Raw genomic sequence first — 21411 nt, 5'->3', positions numbered from 1 at the left:
ATGGATTTTATCTTTTGATAAAACGGGGCCCTGATCTTGCAAACTCTTTTGACATTGACTTTACATCTCCTGCGCAACAGTCACTCTTCAAAGTGATCTCGTTATAAAATCTTGTTATAAGATCTTGTTCTAATGACAGTGCACCTTTTATATAGCAACACTGTCACACACCAAAGTAAATGCCAGCGATACCTAGAGGTGGGTTATCCAGCCATCTCAGGTGGAAAATGAAACAAACCAACAAAACAAGGTGTAATTACAGGACAGCTATACAGTTTGTTTTGTTTTGTATTTCAATGTGAGAAGGCAATGGAAGTCCTTACTCCAGTTGGCAGGCATTGTCTACAGTAAAAATCAAGTTATAAAAGCATTTGAGGTGAATGCTAATGGCTATGGCAACAAAAACAAACCAAAAAACAAAACAAAACAACCAAACACCCTGCCTGAATTTGAGGTAAAATGAAAAGATGATAAAGTGATCAAAAACATGCTTAGACATCAAGACATCTTAAAAAAAGAAAAGGATTATGTTGGTAGATTATTTATATGTATCCTGGGTCCAGTATACTATTCAGTTTGGTTTCATATTTCAACTATACGTATTAGACAAGAAATTTGAAATAATGTGAAATATACATATATATTAAAAAAATATCTTAATGAAAATTTACTGCAGGTTAACTCATCTATGACTTTCAATACTGCTGCATTATGCCAAGTAGAAATGTATCATGCAACATGCTGGTATCGTAATCAATTGGAAACATACAAAAATTCATTACTGCATCCACAATTCTTTTTAGACTCTTCAAGTTTATATGAATAAGGTTTGAGAGCATGGTATATATCTCCATTTCAAGAGCTGGATGTATAGTAAAAATACTGATACAACACTATCCTGTACCTTATACAATACAAGACACTAACTTGAGATTTGACGTACATGTAGTGTATAGTAAAAATTAGCTCCCAAGTATAGTAAAATGTAAGGGAAAAAATGAGAGAAAAAAAGAAACAAAAAATTGTAGGCAGTTGCATAATATATCAATGCTTTGTGCTTAAAAAAAAAAAAAAAAAAGAATGACAGGTTTACAGGCATAAAACTCATATACCAATATGATTGAACTAAAAAAAAAAAAAATCACAACTGAAACCAGTAATGGGGTTTTAAAAAAAATGTAGTAGTAATGCAAAGTAATATGCATGATGTGTATTGGTTCTCAGCGGTAAAATTGTGTATTATTCCAAGTAAAAAACACTCCGTAATTGAGACCCAATGGTGGTATGTGTTGTGATATGTTATGACAAGATGTTAAGTGTTTGAATTAACACTCTCCAGATAATTTTCATTTTGCATTCCAGATGTTGAAGTTTAAACCGCTGAGTTTGCAAAATGCAGTGGTCATCATTAGCTTACTTTTAGTTAGGTAATGAGTAGATCAGCTTTATGTCTTGCAAATCAATGCAGGAGAAAGATTTTTTTTTTTCCATTCACCGTCAGCCACTTATTAGGATTTGACCTTAACATTTGAACTGTTTTCAATCAGACTGGCTGAACTTTAACGAAACAGCATTTTTAATTGAAGATCACCATGATACTTGACAGAGCATGGCTGAATACGCTGCCATCACCAGTTGTGCAGGTATACGTAGTTATATACGAAGAAAGACAGAGGAAGTTTTCCCTAATGAAGCAAGCGATGTGAAAGCAACCCAACATGACATTTGAGAGAGAGCATTGAGGGACAAATGATGAGAACGATGTGATCACCTTTAACCGCTCACTATCCATATGTTGCGCCTTGTGTCAGCTCATGGTCTATCTTATGGAGGGAGCTATCATGATTAACAGACTTATTTTCGGTGCTGGCATTATACTTCCAAGCTGGTGTTGTGTATCGTCATCCCAGCACCACATCTTCGTGTCAGCCAGTGTAAATGGTGAAATGAGGAGGACATTACAGCCACAAAATGCAAATGATGGGCTATGCTGATGGTGCTCGTCTAAAAGGATTTTTGCAAATACAAACATTCACTCTGTTTCTCATCATTCCTCTTGCTACACTCAAAATTGTTATGGTACGATGCCTTGCATGTTGCAACAGGAATCAGTTTTGTTTTTGCTGGGTTTTTTTTTCTCCATAAATTAAGTCAAGCTATTTGAATAAACTGTCCACTAAAAAAAATCTTGGCAGCAGCTGCTTAGCAATGCTTGGCCTGCTGAGTTGTGGTACTGGCAAAAAAGCTATTCACTGCGCTGATTTGGTACTAATACTTCATGGAACAGTGTGTGTTATAAAATAGGCCTTAGAATCTCTGCAATCTAATTGGTCAATTGTCATACATTGATTTTTACTGATCCACACTGAGCCATGCGTCTGGTAAAATCCGAACGCATGGCTCAAGTCTTGTGTGGTGTACTAGGTGTACCAGACGCATGATGGGGAAAATGGTTGTATTTCATGAATTTACGGGCCCATTTTATAACACAAATGATGCACAGGCCTATTTCATGGATCAGTGAGAATTGGATGTTCTCGTTTAACTTTGGAACAGTCTAAAACCCACTCACTGCGCTCAAGGGTTCAAACAGTTTCAAAGTTAAACTTGCGCATCCAATTCTCACCGCTCCACTCTGTCCTGCGCATCATTTGAATACTGCAGCCTTTCACCCCCATTATCAAGTGATCATATCACTGTCGATGTTGTGATACCTTGGTGCTCGCCATGGGCAGGCTGCTGTTGGACTTGCGAGGAGCCCAGCAGTTTGTCTCTGACATTTATGCAAACAAGATCAAAATCCAGGAGGTTATAATGTATCCAGGGTATGAATTCAAAGATTCTCAGTGTGTGTGAAGTACCTGTAAGGCTGCCTAACAACACTAACAGCAATGAAGGCACTTTGAGCATAATATATCGTGCCCAGGATGACAAGACCTTGTGTCTTAGTTGGCATATATATTCTTTGAAAATGTAACACAGTTTTGAGTTTAGACAGAAAAATCTGTCTGTCTGGAGGAGTTTTTATCATTTTTTTTAATACGTTTATGGCTCTCCTCTGTATGTAGGAGGTAGGGGATTCTGTGAAACCAGACGTAGTTTCTGCAGAACATATCCTCAACGACAAGATACAGACCTGCTGTATTTTTCAGTCAATTTTGAGTATTGAAAATACTGATTTGAGCTTTAAAACACTACAATTGTTGATATGTGATCCAAAGCAATGTTTATACATTATATGATGTCAACATTGATGTTATGAGAAAATGTGCAGAAAATGAAAAGTTTTTTGCTGTTCTGAAAATTCATGATTTTGAGAGACGAGGTCTTGCCACCCCAGGGACGATATTTTCTTGGTATTGAGGGTATCTGGCAAATTAAGAACAACACAAAAAAGAAGAGTATATTTTTATGTTATCCAAGTATTTTGAAGTCAACGTCAGTTGAAAGACAAGTCTTCGAGGCTCTGGACATTAAGGAGGATGTGACAGAACACTGTATGTACCTTGGCAGATGAAAAGATGTAAGAGAATCCCAGCTGCTGTCGGTTGTTAGTTTTAACGTCTCACAACATAATTTTGTTTATAAGGTTTCGTTCTTGCCATTTTGATTTATTGTGATGATTTGCTTTCTAGACCCAGACATTGGAATTTCAAGGATCGATGAAATCACCGTACGCAGAAGAAGTGAATTCCTATTCTTTCCCTTAAATTCCCTCTGATGCTGTAGCTGTAACTGGTTTGCACGCAAGATTGTGCTGTAGGAAACGAGCAGTTGTAACATTTGCTCACGTATATGTTTGAATTCAAAGAGAGTGTATTAAATTCACTTATTTTGAAAAAAAAACCCAACTTGCACTAGACTTGATTGTTGAGTGAACTGTAAGTGATACTAGTACTTGAGAGATGGCTCCAAGGTTTCAAGAATTTGTGGAGGTGTTGAAAAAGAAAGTGACGCGAAGATCGGAAAAAAAGGTATTGTGTGTGCGTGCGTGTGTGTGTGTGTGTGTGTGTGTGTGTGTGTGTGTGTGTGTGCGCGTGTGTGTGTGTGTGCGTGTGCGTGTGCGTGCGTGTACGTGTGTGTGTGTGTGTGTGTGTGTGTGTGTGTGTGTGTGTGTGATGCTGTAACAGTGTTGCTGTGGTACCGGTACTGCGGAAAGAAATGCAGAGTGTGCCACGAGTGGGGAGTGTGTTGTGTTAACTCGTTGAGGACGGACTGATTTTGCCACAACATTCATTATCCATAGACTCCTTCCTGAGTATACTCGGGACTCATCCTCAACTGGTTAAACGGGCATGTACCGGTAGTCATTACAGGAAATGGACAGGAGGGAAGTGTAGATATTCTTGCATAAACATTCCTGAAGCAAGTGATCGTCATCAGTACAGTACAATACAATTTATAATTGATGTTTAGTAAGCTCAAAGTGCTTGCAAAATTTCAGAAATACGTGTAGAAAATTTATACTTTAATAGACACAATTCAGAGAATAACAAATGAAAACAATTTTGAGCAAGCTTCAGTCATTACTTGGACATCACGCCGTGGGTTCATGTGGGCAAAAATATTACCTGGCAGTGTACAGAGCTAGAGAGTGGATTTGAAAGAAGATTTAAAGAAGTTCATGGATACAGATCATGTAGTGATACATGTGAGGTCATTCATCTGTTTTGATGCAGCGACTGTGAAGGTCCTAGCACCAGCTAGATTTAATGTTCTGGGTGAGAATGAAAATGGATGGGACATCTAATGGTGCATGACCCTCTTAGAAAAAAGAAAGAAAGAAAAGAAAGAGCAATGGTAATAGATTACATGAGTCTAACCTGCCCAGGAAAGTGTCTCCCCCACAAGTACATGATATGAATAATTGTCATGCATTTATTTGTGAATATTTCTTTTTCTAGCTCCCTGGTTTAGGATCAGATCTGAGAATGACAGTCAAAGTAAATGCTTTTTGACTAAACAACTTGACTTATCTCTTTCACTGGTTAAAAAAAAAAAATCATGGTTGCATAAACAAGATAGGCAGTTGAGAAGTACAGTAAAAGTGGATAGTTTCGCACGACTAATTTTTCGCGCTTGGCCGGGTCACAAGAGTTTTGCATGTTTTTAATTCCGCGGAATCTTGATGTCACGCACAGGAACATATGGCAAGCAAAAATATTTGCGGGCTTTTATTTTCGCGCTAATTTCTGGTTGAGCGAAATGAGCGAAAATTTCCACTTTTACAGTATATTAGCAGTCTTTTTGAGGACTTCCTGCATCCTGCATGCATGATTTTTTTTTCTATTCAAGTTTTGAATTAATTAGGCTGTGGCATGAAATGTCAGGCACAAACCAGGGAAACAACAAACGAGCATTAGAACTAGCTCAGAGTTTAATCATTAAAAAAAAAAAATGAAAAAGATAAAAGCAGATGAGTACCTTACAATCATGTACACGAACACAAGTTCTGTTTTTTATATGTCATAACCAAGTAAAAATCATATGAGTCTCATATGACACACAGATGAGTGATCTATACCTGTAAAGAAAAGTACCCATTTAACAGACTTAAAATACAGACAGAGTACTTGTATTGAAACTGTGGATTCACATCATGTGCTACAATGTTCATATGACGCGTGCCAACTGAGTGTGGACCAGAGCCTGACGGTGGCATGTGAGTACCCACAAAGGTAAACAAACTATTCGCGCATTACTACATGTGTATCACGCGTACACATCCCAAAACGTGGGTGTGTGCTTGTGTGTGTCTGTGTGTTTTGCAGTCGAGTACAGAGTCACAACAACGCTTCATTCATCAAGCAATCAAGCCCAGTGAGTGGCCCAGGGAAGGGAAGCACCCGATAGGATCTAATGTAGATCTCCAAGCTCGGCATACGACTGTGGGTACCATTCTTTTTAATAAATCCGGAGGCGATTTTGGTGTCTTCAGTACGTTACATGAATAACTGCTCGACCAAGCAAGCTAGAAGAAACGCATCTGGGCATGAAGGACTAGGGTGGGTGTATTACGTTTGACGTCTACACCAGTAGTATGCAATTTGAGACGCCGCAGGTTGCCGACGCCGATTGTAACGGGATGGGGACAGGGAGAGCTGCAGAGGAGGTGAAGACAGAATTTATGATGGCTGACTCTCAAGATCACAGTTTGAGTGCAGACAGTGCCGATAGCAGGCAAGATTTGGTGCCGTCGCCTTTCAAGACGTACAAGAGAAGATGGTATATTCTCTCGACTATGGCTGTTTTGAATATATCCAACGCAATGGTGAGATTTTGTTGAAACTTTGAAGCGAAGTTTGCAGCAGTAATTAAGACCGCACAGCGCTGGCAAGCGCAACCGGCTCGTGGTGGTAACCACTCTAGCTGCCGCGGCGACACACCCCATGCAATGGCGATGCCAGCGCCTCTGCATCGGATGAGAGTGCGCCTCTTTCTCCATAGCCATAGCGATAGGCCCTAAAAGCCCATTTCATCACTCATGGAATCACCAGTTTTCGATGAGTCTTATCTTCCCTCAGTTATATTCATTTGAAGTGAAATCGGAAATCATTGCCATGCAGTTGCAGTCATAAGGTTCCTCTTTCTTAACGAAGGCAGGCAGTTAAAAATGAAAGTGAAATCATTCATATTTCTCTCTCACTGTGTTTTTCTCTTGCAGTCATGGATTTGTTTCGCAGCGGTGACAAACTTCACTGCGGAGTATTTTGAGGTTTCCATCGACGCCGTCAGCTTCTTTTCACTCGTCTTCCTAATCGTGTCGATCCCTGGGGGCTTCCTAGCGGCATGGGAATTAGACACATATGGGCTGCGTCTAGCGGTAATAAAACGTTGAAATCTTTGTACAGATATGAAATGCCTTTGCATATTAGTCACAACAAATAATGTGAATGACATGAACTACAGTTTTACAGCATTTGCCCTTGCCAACCTCTACTGAAAAATATACAAGAAAATTGTTTGACAATGTTGCCCTTCAGAAGTCAAGAGTTTTCCTTTAATGTGAATGACATTGCATGATAAAGAAATCAAATTGCAAAGAAAAGGTGTTAATTGCTCCATATATATGCATTTGACTGACGTAAAAGAAATTGTAGTTTCATGTAATGCAATTGACTAAATGTAAAATGATAGCATCTCCTCAGAAAATGTAAATTATTCAATATACTGGCAAGTAGGTTTACCATCATGTTCACCCCTGACATGAAATCGTATATATTTGATAATTTATATTGTCTTCAATTTGATTATAGAGCATGAAGTCATGGATAGCAAACTTAAACCAGTTGGCATCGTGCCAGCTTGAAGGACACCAAAACCCAAATATGAATACACACACACACACACACACACATATATATATATATATATCTATATATATATAATATATGACTGTATACAAAATGTATATTCACTTTTCTAGCATAGTGAAATAGCGCTTGATTTTACGCTTTCAAAAAGCAGATAGAATAATATTACCCTTAAGATATGTCAGTGACAAGTCGATGGAATGTGTACTTTTTATGAAATTTTAGGGAATACTCTTGTATTTTCTTTATATTAATTGTCCATAATGGCATAACAAACTGTAGTTGTCTTCTTATCCATCGATGTCAGCACTGAGACTTTGGAATGGATTGTCCAATTTTCCTCAAACTTTCACTGATGTGTTCTGCTGAGATTGCTGCTTTCACTCAATCCACATTTATATATGGGTATTGGTTTCCTTTGTATTCTAGTTTGAAAAGTGTAATATGCATCATGTTTTGAACAGCTTTACATATCTGATATGAAGAAGGAGAGGTACATGCATGTATCTTGTACATTTGTGTTGTCATTAATTGCCATAATACAGTGTATCTATTGTCTTGCCATGGGAAAAATGTGATGGTATCAGTGTTACTGGATGTTTTCTCTTTTTTTTTAAAGGTGAACAACAATAAGATAAAGGGACATTTCTAAAGTGAGTTCAAAATTTAGTGGAGTAAACGTCAATCTAATTCCAACCATGATGGGTGTTGACAAATTTCTCTTGTATTTCTGGCAAGCATTGTTGTTGTTTTGGTTTTAATGGCATGTATCACTCTAGACTGAGTATTTACGCCAGGTTCCTTTTTATTTTATTTTTCCCTCTTTTCAAATTGATATATTTCATCACTTTCTTCATGGAATTTAATAAGAATTTGATGGCCTTTGCTTGGATGGCTATTTGGTCCACTGATTGTTTGCTGACAAGATACCTTCCGGCAAGACCGGCTCTGTGCGTCGAGCAGTCTTCTCAGCAGAAAAGTAAACTGCCTAGCCCCCCCCCCCCCCCCCTCCCCCATCATGTTCAAAACCAAACATTTTTTCAAAAGTTGAAACATTTAGCGGTTTTTTAGTTTTCTGAATAATGATGTTTATAGTTTCATTCCAGACGGGTTTAACTAGAGGACATTCAACAAAAAGATGTACATAGGTTTCAGGGTCAGTGTTACAAAATGAACAGTTTGGGGAGTCCTTTCTTTTAATTTTATACAGAAAATCATTCAAGGCAATGGCTCTATGAAATAACTTGAAATAAAAAGAACGCATTCGAGTACTTATTGTGCATTTAAAGTTATTTATATGAGTCTTTTTCCAATCAACTCCATCATGTTCATGGAGGGTATTCCAAAATGAAATTTGTCGTTCTGGAGTACATGATTCTAACATAATATCATATGCATATTTCGGAATTTTGGGAGTTTTCAAGAGCTTGCTTTTAGCGTCGTCAAATATATTGTCAGGGGTTAAGTCGGATGTGACTAGCCAATCATCTGGTATATTTCTCAATAGGAAATTGTATTTGCGCCTGTCTTTTTTACTAATATCATAATCAAGAATAAGTTCTTCAAATAATTTGTAACCAGGGTGGGGAGGATTAAGTAAATCACTAATATAATATACAATTCCTTTGTCTAACCACTCTTCATACAAAAAATACTGCTTAGACTTAGAGGAAATATGTTTATTAAACCATATGCACTGACAAGAACCAAGTGCAGAGAAAACTGTATCAAACTCGTTTTTAACAAAATTTTCTCTAAATATTTACCATGTTTGAAGAGATTCAGCTAACTGAGTTGATCTCAATTTGCTTAAGGCACTTGTCAGAGCATGTGATTTCCATAATATATCTTTTATAGTAGAAAAATTATTTAAACTTGACAATTCAATTGACTTCCACATGCTTTGAAAGTTGTCATCAAGAAGCATTTTGACCCATGACATTTTTTGAGCAACTGAGTACATGGTATGTGTATGGATCAATCATTTTCAAACCTGCTAAAGAGTAGTCATTACACACCAGTTGTCTTTTGACCCTATCACTGCCACCATTCCACACAAATTTGTACAGTGTTGTATTCAGCTCTTTAAAAAATTTCTTAGGAATTCTAGTACACAGCACTGAAAAAAAATAAAGAATTTGTGGCAGCAATAGGGTCTTTATGACACAGATCTTCCCAACCAGAGATAAATTTCTTGCGCGCCAACAATTTAAGGTATTTTCAATGGATTTGAGTTTTATCTTATGGTTAAGTTCATATAACTGGTCTGAATTTAAAGAAAAATGAATGCCTAAAGTTTTAAAAGTAAATTTATTCCACTTAAGTCCTTTCTCAGAAAATGGAAATCTTTGAGAACCTTTCATAGAGCCAATCCATATTGCTTCGGATTTAGAAATATTAAGTTTACAGCCAGAGCACTCAGAAAATAATAGTGTCAAATAATGCTCTGAAGGAGTTATCTGAGCCATCAATAAAACAAGTAGAGTCATCTGCTAACAAAGATATTTTCAGTTCGTTTTCTAAAACTGGGATACCTTTGATATTGGGGTTCTGACGAATAGCAAGAGCCATACATTCAATAACTAACAAAAATAAATATGGGGATATGGGACACCCTTGGAAAATACCTCTTTCCATATCAATTGGTTTGGTCAAATATCCATAGTTTGAAACATAACTTTTTCTATCTGAATAAAAAACCTTTATCCAATCAATGAAACCATCACTGAAATTAAATTTTCTAAGTACATGAAAAAGGAAATTATTGGAAACACTGTCAAAGGCTTTTTGGATATCAAGGAGAAGGATTGCACCAGGAATTTGATTCAATTCTGTATATTCAATAATATCGATTATTAGTCGGATATTATTTCCAATATGCCTTCCTTTCAAAAAACCAGATTGGTCTGAGTGAATCAAGTCTGAAAGATATTTTTTGAGGTGGTTTGCTAAAGTTTTGGCTAAGATTTTATAATCTACTGTTAAGAGAGATATTGGTCTGTAATTTTTCAAATAGGAGACATCCCTGTCTTTTTTCGGTATCAAGGTAATAACACCATTTCTTTGTGAGCTGGACATTCGTCCATTTTGTAAAGAAAAATTAAATGTGTTAACAAACATATCAGAAATATCTTTCCAAAACACAATATAAAATTCTACTGGTAATCCATCTAAACCTGGTGATTTATTGTGTTTCATTGAAACAATTGTATCAAATAATTCCTTTTTAGAGATGGGTTTATCAAGTAAGACCTTATCGGCGTCACACAGCTGGGGAATTCAACAGAGTCTAAAAAATGTTCTATTTTATTACTCTCCTGATCACACTGTTTTTTGTACAGGGTTTGATAAAATGAATTAATTTGTTCTATTATAGTGTGTTGATTAACAATTATATCATCATCATCATTCTTTATTTTAAAAATACTTTTTTTCTCTCCACTTCTTTTTTCTAAGTTACAAAAATATTTGGAGCTTTTTTCCCCATCTTCAGCCCATCGTAGTTGTGAACGGACAATTAAACCTTTGGCTTCAACTTCTAAGATATCATTCAAAGCATGTATCAAAGATTCTTTTTCATTAATAAGATCATTGTTATTTAAATCAGTACTTAATTTTTTCTCCACAGCTTCTATTTCTGCCAAAAGGTGTTTTTTTGCAAAATCCTTTTCCTTCTTTTTACGTGTACAGTATTCTATACATGTACCAGTAATAGTGCACTTTAGAGAGTTCTTATTCAAACCTTACTGAGCCTCAGAGTTAGCTATGTGAATGAAACAGATTTAAAGGCGAATGATTTGCATCTTGCCGTGATCCACAGATTGTTGGTGGGGCGTGGCTAAACTTTTTCGGCAATTTGCTGCGCTACCTCGGTACCGTCTTCGGAATCCCACCCACCTCCCAGTATGCTGTGGCCATGGTTGGTCAGACGATGTGCGCCCTGTCCCAGCCTTTCCTCCTCTTCTCGCCAACCAAGATGGCTGCTCTGTGGTTCCCTGACAACCAGCGTGCCACCGCAAACATGCTGGCCTCCATGGCCAACCCTCTGGGTATCCTCATTTCATTTGCTCTCTCTGCCGGCCTCGTCAGCTCCGCATCAGATATCCCTCTTATGGTGAGTCCGGCTGAACATACGCCGGTTTCCATAGGAACAGAGCATGATAATTTATGGTCTTGTGTTATGTAAGTCTGTCTCTTATTTCGTCATACTGATAGTTATGTCTTTGATGTAATGAGTGCCATGTTAAACTGTCAACAGTGCAGGATAGGAATAAAGTAGAATAGGAAGGATTTTGTATATATTCATGAATTGACAATTGTTTGAGGAAAAAAAAAAGCTTGGTTAAATATATTTGATTTTTCAACTTTAATACTAGCAATTAATGACAAGTGGCTGGTTCATCAGGAATGTTTGGAGTTGCAAAGTTTTGAAGAGCTCTGTCTTGATATCCATTCTTGCCTTGTTTTGCCCTTTCCGACAGCTTGGAGTGTTTGCAGCGCCTGCTGCCATTGGCGTTGCCATGGCAACCCTTGGGGTGTGCAGTAGTGCCCCACCCACCCCTCCCTCTCCGAGTGCAAAAAGCGAACATGAGCCTTTCTCAGAAGGATTCAAGAAGGTGGGTGGACCATTTCCCGCTTGAAAGAAAAAAGAAAATATGAAGCCTTATTTCCACCACAGAAGTTCAGGTTGGAGGAAACAAAACATATCATGTTTATATCTCGGGCCAAGTAGAAAAGTGATAATATTTCACTTGTTATTTATTTCCCCGTCATCATAACATACATGTACTTACAAAAATATATATTTCTTTATGACTACATGATTATATATGAATATTAAAATGAAAAAATGAACTGTATGTAAAATGTGACTGGGTGAGCGCATGAGTAATTGTAGACTTGTTTGGTAATTTGATGATTTTCCATACAAGGAAGCTAGTTTGTGCAAAGTAGATGAGAAGATATATGCATGTGTTATATGGGTAATCATATGCAAACAATTGACTTATACCTGCAACGACCAAAGCACAGTTGTTAGGCCTACCAGATTTAGAGCATACAAGAGTCTACAATGGAGATAATCTTACCAGTGATGCCTAAAAAAAAAAAAAAAAAAAAAAAAAAAAAGCTGGTGTGCAATTACATTCTAAAAGTGTCTACTTTTCACAAAACTATGTTTGTTCATTTTCCTGTCCCTCACCCCTGAAATCATGCTCTTAGGATTCTTGCACAAAATGTTACTTGTTGTTAAACTTTGAAATGTAAAGCACATTGCCATTGATTTGTCTACAGGAGTATGTTTGTGTGTCTCTTATTCAGTTCAGTGTTTTCCGCCCTCATTAATAGTTGTTGTTTTTTTTCTTCCAACGTCTGCATCTTTCATTTACTACTTCAGTGCATGAAGAACAGGCCGTTCTGGATCCTCATTTTCTCCTTTGGGGCAGGGTACGGAATCTTCAGCGCCGTTAGCACGTTCGTGGAAGTCATAGTCTGTCCAATCGGCTTCAACGATGTAAGTAATGACATTTGAACCATCAAGCTGAATCTCGCTGCAGAAATTATCATCTTTCCTCATTGTCAAATTTGCAACTCAGAATTTCACTTTGCATGTACATCTTATTTTGGAGAAAGATTTGCTGCGCAGCTAGTTACTTTCACTAAATATTCACAAAATCAGAGAGCAGTTTACAAAAACAACAACCACCCCAAAGAAAGGCGATTTCAGAATGCAATTTGATCTTAAATCTTCCAAAATATTTTGCAAATTTTGTAATCAGCTATGAATGTCTATTAATTCAAAAAAAGTTTTTGAAATTTCTGAAATTGAATTAAACAGTTACTTGCAAAGAAAAAAAAAAAAAAAAAATGAAAGAGAAAGTTTTGCTCTGCCTTCTGAATCCGGAGCCCTACAACAGTAAGACTTTATTGTAAAAATTTTGATGGAAATATACCACACACAATTTTGAGTCTAAAGCAGTCCTGTACACTAAGTTTGTCTGCCAAACACACTTTTGTGACCAACAGCTGTGAACTCCCCTCCCTGAAACTTAAGTACAAACACTTGATAGGTACCAGGGTAGTTTGTCTGCTGGTCTGCCATGTACATGCAATGACAACAGGCACACATGAATAGTACTACCACAAATAAACACAGGCTCTGTGATATGTTGAACAAATAGCAGAGTGCTTGTGCACGTAAATATCAAGTTTTAATTAGCGTAATTGACTTCTGGACTTCGTACTCTGTCTCTGCTCAGGTCATCAGCAGACAAAGAAGAAAACAAATTTGTGATGATCGTTTTTAGCTGCATTGGTGTGAAGTTTAAATTTGGTCCTTTCTGTTTTAAGTTGCTCTTTATTTTTCCTGCCCCCCCCCCAAAAAAAAAACAAACAACAAACAAACAAACAACCCACCGTTAACAGTTCAAAAAGTATTAATGTCAGCAGCTCATACTGCATGAAAGTCTAAAATGAATAAACCATGGATATTGAAAGACATGAACTGTTGTGTTAAATGGGACACAATAAATGGGAAGGAACAATACCATACAATTGTTTTGCACCTTTGAACTTTAAGTGATTGCATATATGGGAAGGAACAATACCATACAATTGTTTTGCACCTTTGAACTTGAAGTGATTGCATATGCCATGAATGGGACTTTATGTAAGATGTAGCCACAAAGAGAAGAAGTTTTGTTGTCAATGATAACAGATAATAATGATAATAACAATGTTAAAATTGTAATATAAGTATCAGAAAGAGAGGAAGAGATAGAAATTATGGATAGATGAAAGAATAAGGATAGCCACAGTGATGACAATAATGATAGTGTAGATTAATGATGATAAAAACAGTGATAAAACTGACTGTATAAACATCATCAGAGAGAGACAAAACTTACGACTAAATAGAAAGAAGAATAAGGATGATGACAGTGATGATAATAGTACACAATCTTTTGAAGCACAGACACTAGACAAAGATATCGTTGCCGGTATGACAAGACCTTGTATCACACATTTTGGTGAAGATGACTTTTTTTTCTTCTTTTTTTTGAGGGGGGGGGGGGGATTAATGGTCAGATAATCAGTTGAGTGATGTCCTGTCCAAATCATAGCTGTCTTATCCCCAAAATGAAGCCACCACAGCATGTCCAAGGAAAGATTATCCCATTTGATGTAGTGCTTAGGCTGCCATATTTGCTTGTTGTTGTGGTTTTTTTTGCTCCCATGAACATTTGACATTTTTAGATACAAGGTTTTGTAACCATATCGACAATATGCTACAGCAGTGCAAGAGCTCTTGATGTACTTGATATCACAAAACTATGAATGATGTTGAAATGACTCTATCCCGAAGAACTTTGTAGTAATTAGCAGAAAGGGCTTGAAGAGGGGAATAGAAGAAATACATTAATGTCAAGATAATCAGCAATCTATCTCCTCCCGATTCTCTTGCCCTATACTCTCCACACTGTTTATTCTCATTCTCTCTCTGTATTCCGTCCAGAACTTTGCTGGTCTAGTCGGAGCCCTGATGCTGGGTGCTGGGTTGCTCGGTGCCATCATCATGGGACTCATCGTCGACAGGACCAGAGCCTTTACTCCCGTCGTCAAACTGTGCTACGTCGGCGCGATGCTGTTCCTGGTAGTTTTCTCCATCGTGAGTGTTGCTAGGCGACGTAATTGTCTTTTGGATGATGTGCGTGCGTGAAGATTGCATGTACTGCTCAATTTTGTATGAGAACTTTGAAGTAGATTCCACATCTTGGTTGTACTTACACATATGAACTGAGAGTTTTCCTTTGTTATCTGTATTTTTTCAGTGCTTTATGGAAACACAGCATGAAGCACTGTATATTTGTACGTTGTTATTATGATGTATTTTGATAATTGCTTGAAGTAAAAAAGCAAACACAGGAGTTCATTCAAATCTACTTTCAGGACCAGGTACCTAGCTGTTGGTGACTGCATGTGCATAAGCTTCCTTCCAATGTTTGCCAGTATCTGTATGCAATACATATTTTTGATTTTTTTTTTTTTTTTTTAATAATGGAAACTCTGAGCTGGTATACATGTATTTGCTATTGTTTAGAACCAAAATGATTTGAATGATTTTCAAGCTTGCTGTATCTTCATTTTAAATCAAAATCTTTGAAAAAAGTTACCAGTTGCTGTCTGCTTTGTCACATGGCATATGCCATCTACATGTAGTTAGTGCAAAACATCATATTGTATTTAAAGTAGATATTTTTGCGCGAGTAATTTTAGCGCTAGTCTGGTAAGATGAATTTTGCATGCCTTTATTTTTCGCATAATCGAAGTGTAACATATATGGCATATGACAAGCAAAAAATGTGCATGCTTTTTTTTCACACTGGTTTCACATCATATGCAAAATGTGCAAAAATTTCCACTTTTACAGTACAGTAATATTGCAATGATTCTCATCAAACTATCAGAAGTTTGTCTGACATTGGGTTGGTGATCTCTTGTTCAGTCGTCTCAGTTTGAATCCGCCGGTGTCGGACTGCTCATTGGTGGAACTGGGCTGGGTCTGTTTGGTCTGGCCCAGTTCGCCATATCCCTGGAGCTGGGGGTGGAGTGCACCTACCCCGTTGCCGAGGGGACCAGCGCGTGTCTGCTGCAGGTGTCGGGGTAAGTCCTGTCCGTCGGACCTCCTACCAGAGAATGTCTGCTATTGGATAAAGCAGCGAAATCACTACCCTTGCATGTGAGATATGAGTGGAAGGGATCTTGGGTGAGGCACACATCATATGACCTTGATGGAACTTTTTTCATCATTATTCTGTATGGTCGAAGGGGTAAAACATTGTTCTTTAATAGAAGGGCTCAAATTTCGTCTTCCACCATTTGGAATTTGCTTGCAATATACATTGTATATATCAAAAGGGTACACTGTAGAAGTTGATATTTTTGCGGGACTAATTTTTCCCACTCAGCTGGGTAGGAAGAGTTTCACATGTTCATAATTCCGGGGATCAAGACATCAACTACTGGAATATACGGCAAGCAAACTTATTTGTGTGCTTCAATTTTCGTGCTAGTTTCTGGTTGCGCGATATGCGTGAAAATTTGAATACCATGGAAAATTTCCACTTTTACAATAAAAAGTAAGAAACTTGTCAAGCTAACTGTGATGTGACAGGATGATTAGTTGTTTTGGAGTATTTTGTGATCAAAAGCGTGAAATGATTTAGATTGAAATATCCAGCTTTTATTCCTGAAACTGGTTTATAATAATGCAACGGCCAAGTGGGAGCCGGCAGCAGCCCTTGACCGTGGAAACTTTCATTTGGCTTTGTCCACTCTACCAGTTGATTAAAAATGCGGTACTGTGGACTTGATTTGAGTGACAACACCTTCCTTTTATAGTGGAGCTGCCCCACTTACTGATTCTCTCACAACACATCTCTCAACATGCTATTAGTTTACTATACTTCGCAGGGTGTTTATTTTTGTAAATTTTGCGAGTCAGGTACTATTTGTGAATTAAACAGCACATGAAAATGTTAACTCTGATTCATGAATGCGAGAGGCACAAAAGTACATTCCTCCATTCATTACTGTACTACTGGATGGCAAATTTAACGACTCACAAAATTGTTGGAGTGTCCCGATGCACTAGAAATTAGATTTGATAAATGTATGGCGTATACAACAAGGTGCACCCATTGAGTAGAATGCTAGTAAGAGTGTGCATTACCAGAAGAAAAATGAATTGGGGGATGAGTGCACATTTCTTTGTTATCACCACCTACCTATTTCTGTGTCACTCAGTCTTTAGTGGTGTTCATTTCAACCTCCTTTTCTCATTTCAGTCAATTTCAGGGGATGATTCTGATCCTGATAGCCCAGTTTGGAGCCAGAGCCATCCCAGTCACAAATGTGCCGGACCAGGAGTGCATAAACCTTGCCGTTCTCAACTCCACCGCGCTGCCCGACAACATCACTGCTACCATAGCAACCGCATCGGGTCTGCTGTCAACAATGTTCAGCAGTACAGCGATGCCGGAGACAGTAATACCAACAGTGCAGGATTTGACCAGTGAGATATTTAAAATAATAAATAAATAAAAAAATCTTTATTTGATAGATGACTACATGTAGTCTTCTGACTACACAAAGCTAGTGTCTTTTTCATTTGTTTGGCTAGTTTGTCTGATATTCACATTGTTTTGGCATACACCAAAATTTTGGTGATATGTCATTTGTTGTTGTTTGCAAGTATTTTCATATGCATTGTGCTCTGATATGAAATACACTGAAGTGTTCATGAATGGAAAAGAACAATTTTGAATATGCTTCTAGTTTCTTGAGTCCACATTACATCTCAGTTGACACTAAAAGACAAACAAGGTAAGAGCAAATTGCCAGAAGAAGCTGCCAGATTTTTTCGCCCAAAAATTGTCTGAAAGAAAATCCTTAGTACTCTGAGGTTTGACCTTTTAACCTTTGACCCCTCCCTCTCATCTGCAGTTCCCTTGTTTGTGTATGCTGGCTACGGTGTCCTGGTCACTCTGGTGCTCTTATTCTTCTTCCGCACCAAGTACCATCGCCTAGAGGAGGAGAATGCTGCCAGGAGTGCCGCCAACGGTAACGTTCCAAGTGTGGTCACATAGAGCACTGGGTTCAAAGGTCAAGAGGTCATTGGTCGGGAAGGATGAAGAAAGGAGAAGTGTTGCCAGCCAAGAGTTGAAGCTCTCCAGCAGCATTTTTATTTTCAAGCCATTATTCTACAAGGGGCCGTAGAAAACATTTTTTTTTCTTTTTTAGTATGGGGGGGGGGGGGTGGGGAGGGGGGTGGTGGGCAGAGCAAGTGTAGTACTCATGTGCTCATGATTGGATCATAGGTCAATGGTTTCGGGTGTGTGTGGTTTTTTTTTAACAGCCACAAGTGTGGGGGCACTGCAGCCCAACTCCCAAGCAATTGTGAGTTTGTATGGTTTAGACCCCTGAGCTTGCTATACCAGTAGAATGAACAAAAAAAAAGGGGGGGCCAGAATGATGTCTGTATCAATTTGTCTATCTCTCTCTTTCAAAAAGAACAAGAGAGGAAAAAAAAAAGAGAGAGAGAGAGAGAGATATCAATAGAACTGACAGGTAGGATCACAATCAGTACCTAACACACCAAGTCTGAGGAATTTCACTGCATATCTCACACCTGAGAAAGATTATTGGAAACCGGGTGAATTCATTGATAAGAAAGCTGGCAGTTTCAGAGAGAAACAAACTTTAATCGTCTTAAGATGTGCTGGCAGTTAAATCAGACATGGATTTAGCAATTATGAGGTCGTAGAAATTCTGCAATTGAATAAAACAATTTGCTGTGTACACCATTTATTTAACAAGTCTAATTTTTCAGGAACTGGAACTTACTGACAATTTCGCGAGTGGTTAGATTTGTTATCGTGGAGTAGAATAATAAATAGAGAAATGTATGCAGGCACCTCGTATTCATGTCAGGAGCAGAGTCAATATTTTTGTATGTTTGTAAATTTGTGATTAGTGCCCTACTCAAGAAGTTTATGAAAATGAAAACACTTCGAAATATGTGGCGTATACAGTTTGTATGAATATTAAAGTTCTCGCGTGAGAGGGATTTTTTTTCTTCAATCCATCTTAAAAAACACAAATGATGAGTAAAAAAAAAAATTATAGGGAAAAGATATGCAGCACCAAGCAAAAAAAAACAAAAACAAAAACAAAACAAAACAAAATAGATTCTGTTGGATATGATGGGTCAGGTTATGGTAATTTTTAGCAAATATTTTTTGAAACAATATGAGAATGTTGCATGAGTCTTTAACTTCCATAGATATGATGCTGATGACTGAATAACATGCCTTGTTGCTAATAGCATACAAATTTTCCCTTGTTTATCAGTAGCAATCAGTACTGTTAAGCTGTGAACCAAAAAAGCAAACAAAAACAAAACCAAAATGATAAAGAGAATTCACTTGTCACACATTTGTTCATTCAAAATGATAAGCAATGTTTTGTAACTAATGTGTTAAATATTTAAGTAAAAAGATAGAACAGCTGATAATTGGAAATGTGCTTCTTTTTCAATGCAGAAATTCAAACGAGCTCTGTGTGTGTCAAACTTAATTTATCTCTGACTGTCGACCAAAGTGCAATTGCTGTATTTTCCATTTCTTTGTATTGATTCATCAGAATGCCAATTGATATAATGTGTACAGTAGTTATGGGGACAAAGCAATTTCTTATATTTCTGTTAGTGTAGAACATTTTTCAAAGACTGATTGGCATGCTACTGAATTACATGGTTGGTCAGATCCAACCCCAAATGGTTCCATGGATCCCAACCGTTCCGCAAAGTTTTGAAAAAAAAAAAACCACAACAACAACAAACCACATAAATGTGTTCTCTGTCAGTGCTTGTAATTAAAAAAAAAAAAAAAGTATGTGAGGGGATTGACTTGCTTACCACATTTTTGCTGTGACTTTTGCATTCCGTACTATTGAACAGTACTACAAACCTCTGAAGTTTTTTTTTTATTTTTTATTATCATTTTTTTTAATAGGATTTGAACTGCCTTCCGCCAAGCCCTGACTTGTCTTGCTATTTTTTATAGCATTATGGAGGGAACTTTAAAGGGGATGGCTAGTAACTGATCAGTGGGAATGCTGGGGGATGATTGTTCCAATCCTTGTGGGGTTCATTTAAGAGTACATTATATATCTATTGTTGTGCGAAAATTATTTGCTTCAGAATGGTCTCATATTCAAGTAATGTGCAGTGTAATGTTCCAGGTTAGCATGCCTGTACAGTGACGGGGCGATTATTAACGGGCCATTAACGATCGCCCCGTCACTGTACAGGCATGCTAACCTGGAACATTACACTGCACATTACTTGAATATGAGACCATTCTGAAGCAAATAATTTTCACACAACAATACATATATAATGAACTCTTAAATGAATCAAACAAGGATTGGAACAATCATCCCCCAGCATTCCCACTGATCAGTTACTAGCCATCCCCTTTAAATCATGGTGGAGACAGATTTTTGTCAGCTTTGACTTGAGTCCAGATCAAATTCTCGTCATCTGTCACAAAATCAATTCGTGTTGACAGCTGCTATTTTGATTTTTGATCTAAGTGTCATAAGTATGGTGTTTCATTGAAGAGTGTGCTTCTTCCATACCAGGGTAGTATTTGTTTTTTTAAGTTGGTACGTACAGGGGAGGTGTTGGGAAATGGGCAGATCCAGGAATTCAATAAAGGTGGGGGTGGGGGGGGGGGGGGGGGGGGGCGCAAAAAAAAAATTCTGGTGCCATTTCCGGGTTTATCAGCCGACAAGCAAAAAAAGGGGGATGGCTCCTGTGAAATTTTTTCGTTTCTCATGCCATTTACAGATTTCAGCAGCTGACAAGCAACAAAAACAAAAAAGGAAAAAAGGCCTCAGTGCAATTTTCCACTGCTACTACAATTGGCTGACAAAGCTAGTTATTTTGATAAATTAAATGGGGGCGCATGTGCCACCTTTCTTTCTCTTTTTTTTTTACTTTTTTTTTTAAATTAAAGGGGGGCGCTCACCCAGTTCGCCCCACACTGGATCCCCCACTGGGAAAGGAGGCACTTCAAGATTTGATATATGACATTTGTATTTTCTACTGCCAGGTTGTCAAATTATGCTTGACGTACCTCTGGCATCGCTGTTTGATGGACTGGCTTTGTAATAGTAGGCTACCCCATATCCATAGTTTTGGAGAAATAAATTAAGCAGCCTGTTAGGGTTAAATGAAATGGATTCGGTACTTTTTATCCGTTGGTAAAGATTAAGAGATGCAATAACTGGATATGCAAGAAACTGCAGTGAATTCACCTGGTCTTTCAGGATCATTTTTTAGATCAAAAAGATGTGACACCTTATAAGTATGTATATATGTTTACCCCCATCATGTCGGTATTCAAAAGTGATGAAAAGAGTGATATGAATATATATGCACAAAAACAAGCTCAGTGCAATCCTGAACATTAGTCTTTTTGGCCAGCGACACTGTTGCTCCAAGGTTCTGATTTTCAAAAATGTCAATATGAAT

General features: G+C 37.7%; 1 protein-coding gene and 1 pseudogene across 1 annotated transcript; one reads left to right on the top strand and one right to left on the bottom strand.

Moving 5' to 3' along the window:
• The first annotated feature begins 6040 nt into the window (after nt 1-6040).
• On the top strand, nt 6041-17959 carry LOC139719202 (solute carrier family 49 member A3-like). Its single transcript, XM_071630633.1, has 9 exons — nt 6041-6271; nt 6665-6823; nt 11134-11427; nt 11795-11929; nt 12709-12825; nt 14827-14979; nt 15817-15974; nt 17159-17385; nt 17817-17959. The coding sequence occupies exons 1-9, from the start codon at nt 6041-6043 to the stop codon at nt 17957-17959; spliced, it is 1617 nt and encodes a 538-aa protein (XP_071486734.1).
• On the bottom strand, nt 7780-10065 carry LOC139719203 (uncharacterized; annotated as a pseudogene).
• Nucleotides 17960-21411: the final 3452 nt, after the last annotated feature.

This window comes from Diadema antillarum, unplaced genomic scaffold (assembly GCF_040938485.1).
Source record: "Diadema antillarum isolate AM-2024a unplaced genomic scaffold, OU_Dant_1.0 scf00000107, whole genome shotgun sequence".
Taxonomy (NCBI): domain Eukaryota; kingdom Metazoa; phylum Echinodermata; class Echinoidea; order Diadematoida; family Diadematidae; genus Diadema; species Diadema antillarum.
This window is presented reverse-complemented; position numbering and strand designations above follow the sequence as displayed.

What these genes read in the sequence shown, in the direction of transcription:
- LOC139719202 (XM_071630633.1), top strand. Translation starts at nt 6,041, where the DNA reads ATGCAATTTGAGACGCCGCAGGTTGCCGACGCCGATTGTAACGGGATG. An exon ending in TGAATATATCCAACGCAATG is followed by an intron (nt 6,272 to 6,664) that starts GTGAGATTTTGT and finishes TTTCTCTTGCAG; the next exon opens with TCATGGATTTGTTTCGCAGC. An exon ending in TGTCTGCTGCAGGTGTCGGG is followed by an intron (nt 15,975 to 17,158) that starts GTAAGTCCTGTC and finishes TTCTCATTTCAG; the next exon opens with TCAATTTCAGGGGATGATTC.